Here is a 3,070-nt window from a genome sequence, read left to right on the forward strand (position 1 = left end):
CATGGCCTTGTTCCTAACCATTGAATCAAAAGTTATGAATATGAAGTTTGGTTTATGATAGCACTGGAGCACAAAGTGCTTGCTCCACAAAAAAAAGGGAGGGGTGTGGGGGCATGGGAGTTTTGGAAGGCATGAAGTGATTGAAAGGTGCACTTGAAATAAGCTCAAAATTCAGAAAGGTAGGGCTGCATACTAGGCCAATATGATTGCATGAAGGTCTCTCCTGTTCCCTTACTGTGAAAAGTTCCAAGTGACTACAAGAATAACAGCCCTATAAAGACTCTCTCTCTCTCTCTCTCTCTCTCTCTATTTCTCTCTCTCTCTCTCTCTCTCTCTCTCTTACACATACACACACATCTTATGGCAAAGGAGGACTTCAAGTCGGTACCTTTTTTCACAGGGTTAGAATAGCATCCCATGGCTTTCCGAAAGAGAGAGAGAGAGAGAGAAGAGAAGAGAAGAGAAGAGAAGAGAAGAGAAGAGAATAGGAGAGAGTAAGCTCAGGCCATCTCTCCAGAAAACGCACCCAATTCCTCCATATATGCGACCCTTTTGTTTTTGAATCTCTTCCAATTCTATACCAGGAGAGAGAGAATTAGAGAGAGAAGAAAGAATGTTCCCATCCAAGAAGCCTACTATGAATTCACATGAACGGCCGATGTGTGTCCAAGGGGACTCTGGCCTTGTCCTCACCACCGATCCGAAGCCCCGGCTTCGGTGGACGGTTGAGCTCCACGATCGCTTTGTTGATGCTGTAACTCAGCTCGGAGGACCTGACAGTATGACGCCCCCCTTGTTCTCTCCTCCCTTTGTCTATCAGTCTTCTTCTTCTTCTTCTTCTTCTTCTTCTCTCTCTTTTCCTCCTTGCTGTCTCTTGCTTTCTCCCCCTCTCTCCTCCTCCTACTCTTCTTTTACTATTTCTTCTTCTTCTTCTCCTCTCTCTCTCTCTCTCTCTCTCTCTCTCTCTCTCTCTCTCTCAGTCTCCCTCATCCTAAATTCTAGTGATCATCTACAGATGATAAGTGCTGCCTTTGGTTTTGTAGAGGCCACGCCGAAAACCATCATGAGAGTTATGGGCGTTCAGGGTCTTACTCTCTACCACCTCAAAAGCCACCTTCAGGTATGTCCATGTGAAATAGCGATGTTTTCTTTTCCTTCTTATACTGTTTAACTATCCATCATCTAGGGTTGATCGAGCTTCATAACCCCTTATCCAATCGTCGTTTCTCCATTCATGCTTTATTTTGTAGAAATTCAGACTTGGGAAACAACCACACAAAGAAATCAACGATCACTCCATTAAGGATGGTGAGTGAGATCTGACCACATGAATGTTTTTTCTTACTAGTACAAACTTGTGATTGCTTTATAACAATTTGCCCCTAAATCAATGTAATGTTTAGGATCTTCAACATCTTCCTTTGTTTCTATCGTGTTTTCTTGTTTAACATACACTTACTGTTTTTAACTGTGACGGCAGCTTCAGCATTAGACATGCAAAGAAATGCAGCATCTTCATCGGGGATTATGGGTCGAACCATGAATGAGTAAGCTACCAGCATGCCATGTCTTTACAAAGGGAAGGATTTAGATATTGAGAATGTTCTTGGGTTGCAAAATTTTTGTAGCAGGAACGTGCATATCACTGAAGCACTTAGCATGCAGATGGAAGTCCAGAGGAGAATACAAGAGCAATTAGAGGTGACCATAAATTCTGAAAGCACCTCTTATTTTCAATTTACACTTGTTTGATAGCACCAGTGCTCTCTGTTAAATTCTCCATACATTTTGGATCACTAGGTGCAAAAACACCTCCAAATGAGGATAGAGGCTCAACGCAAGTACATGCAAACCATATTGGAGAAAGCATGCCAAACACTTGCTGGGGAGGGCATGGCCTCAGTGAGCTACAAAGGTCATGGAAATCAAGGAGTTATACATGTGGGTGCCATGAAAGATATGGGCTCGCCCATGAGCTTTCCTTCACTCCAAGATCTACATTTATATGGTGGAGATGATCAACTAGATATGCAGCAACATATGGATAGGCCTCTTGATGGGTTCTTTCAGGCTAATGAAGGCGTTTGTCTAGGCAAGAAAAGGTTCAACCCCTACAGTTCTAATGGGAAGAGCCCTTTGATTTGTGCTGATGACCTCCGTCTGCAAGAACTGGGATCAGCTGCAGCATGCATGGGCGCACAGGAAGAACCTTCTAAGAATGATCAGCTCCAAATTGCATCATCTGTGATCGGTGGTGGAATTGACATGGACTCAATCACGGATGTATATGAGACCAAACCGGTGCTCTCGACTGACGGCACGGGCGAGAAGAAGCATGAAGGATCACCAAAGCTCGAGAGGCCGTCTCCACGAAGAGCTCCTCTTCCTGTGGAAAGGATCAATCCAATGATCAGAGGTGGTACATTACCGCAGACTAGAAACATATCCTATGGGTGAGGATTGCCGATTCCACAAGAAAATTCACTCTTGCATGCATGTTTAAATAAGTGACCCGAGTGGGAATGGCTAAGTAAATCTTTAAATCAAATTGACGTTAGGGTTTTACGGTCAAGTATAAGTTATGATGCTATGAGAGGTACATCATGTCAAAAACTCCAACACATACATTTACCGTTGTCAGTCTTTTGTTGTAACGTATGGGTGACTAAGTTATGATGCTATGAGATTACTTAAGTAAATCATATTTATCTAATGGTTTTAGATCGAGGCAATGAGAAGCATCTGTTCTTTCTTTCTTTTTTTTGTTTCATTGATGTAAATGCTCGTCCTCTCATGCAGCAAATGAGCTGTTGAACTTTCGCGAATTAATTAACATGCATGTAGGATACTTGCAGCATGAAGCCTACGTGTGTTTATCATTAACTTAGATGCCGTGTGAAAGATTAATGTTCTTGACTGTTCTGCTATTTATGCTTTTAATCTTGTATTTATTCGGTGATTTGTCTTTTCTTATGCCAATGGAATGGCATGGACCTAAGAAACTGAGGGTAGAAAACAGTACTAATTTGAGCTATGGTAGAGAGAGAGAACATATGAGCTATGGTAGAGA

At 42.3% G+C, this 3,070-nt stretch overlaps 1 protein-coding gene across 2 annotated transcripts; it reads left to right on the forward strand.

Moving 5' to 3' along the window:
* Positions 1 to 334: 334 nt before the first annotated feature.
* Positions 335 to 2,756, forward strand: LOC103720939 (myb family transcription factor IPN2-like). 2 transcript variants are annotated; one of them, XM_039119257.1, is made up of 6 exons: positions 335 to 779; positions 1,044 to 1,120; positions 1,251 to 1,308; positions 1,481 to 1,547; positions 1,632 to 1,701; positions 1,801 to 2,457. In XM_039119257.1, the coding sequence occupies exons 1-6, from the start codon at positions 614 to 616 to the stop codon at positions 2,455 to 2,457; spliced, it is 1,095 nt and encodes a 364-aa protein (XP_038975185.1). In that variant the 5' UTR covers positions 335 to 613. The 2 variants fall into 2 exon arrangements, with proteins under 2 accessions (XP_038975185.1, XP_038975184.1); XM_039119256.1 differs by having other exon boundaries at positions 337 to 779; positions 1,629 to 1,701; positions 1,801 to 2,756.
* Positions 2,757 to 3,070: the final 314 nt, after the last annotated feature.

Source organism: Phoenix dactylifera, unplaced genomic scaffold, assembly GCF_009389715.1.
Source record: "Phoenix dactylifera cultivar Barhee BC4 unplaced genomic scaffold, palm_55x_up_171113_PBpolish2nd_filt_p 000515F, whole genome shotgun sequence".
Lineage (NCBI taxonomy): Eukaryota > Viridiplantae > Streptophyta > Magnoliopsida > Arecales > Arecaceae > Phoenix > Phoenix dactylifera.

Bases quoted from the DNA above. Each gene is read 5' to 3' on its own strand.
- LOC103720939 (XM_039119256.1), top strand. From the start codon at position 614: ATGTTCCCATCCAAGAAGCCTACTATGAATTCACATGAACGGCCGATG. The intron at 1,121-1,250 runs GTATGTCCATGT...TTTATTTTGTAG, and splicing joins ACCTCAAAAGCCACCTTCAG to AAATTCAGACTTGGGAAACA. The intron at 1,309-1,480 runs GTGAGTGAGATC...CTGTGACGGCAG, and splicing joins CGATCACTCCATTAAGGATG to CTTCAGCATTAGACATGCAA.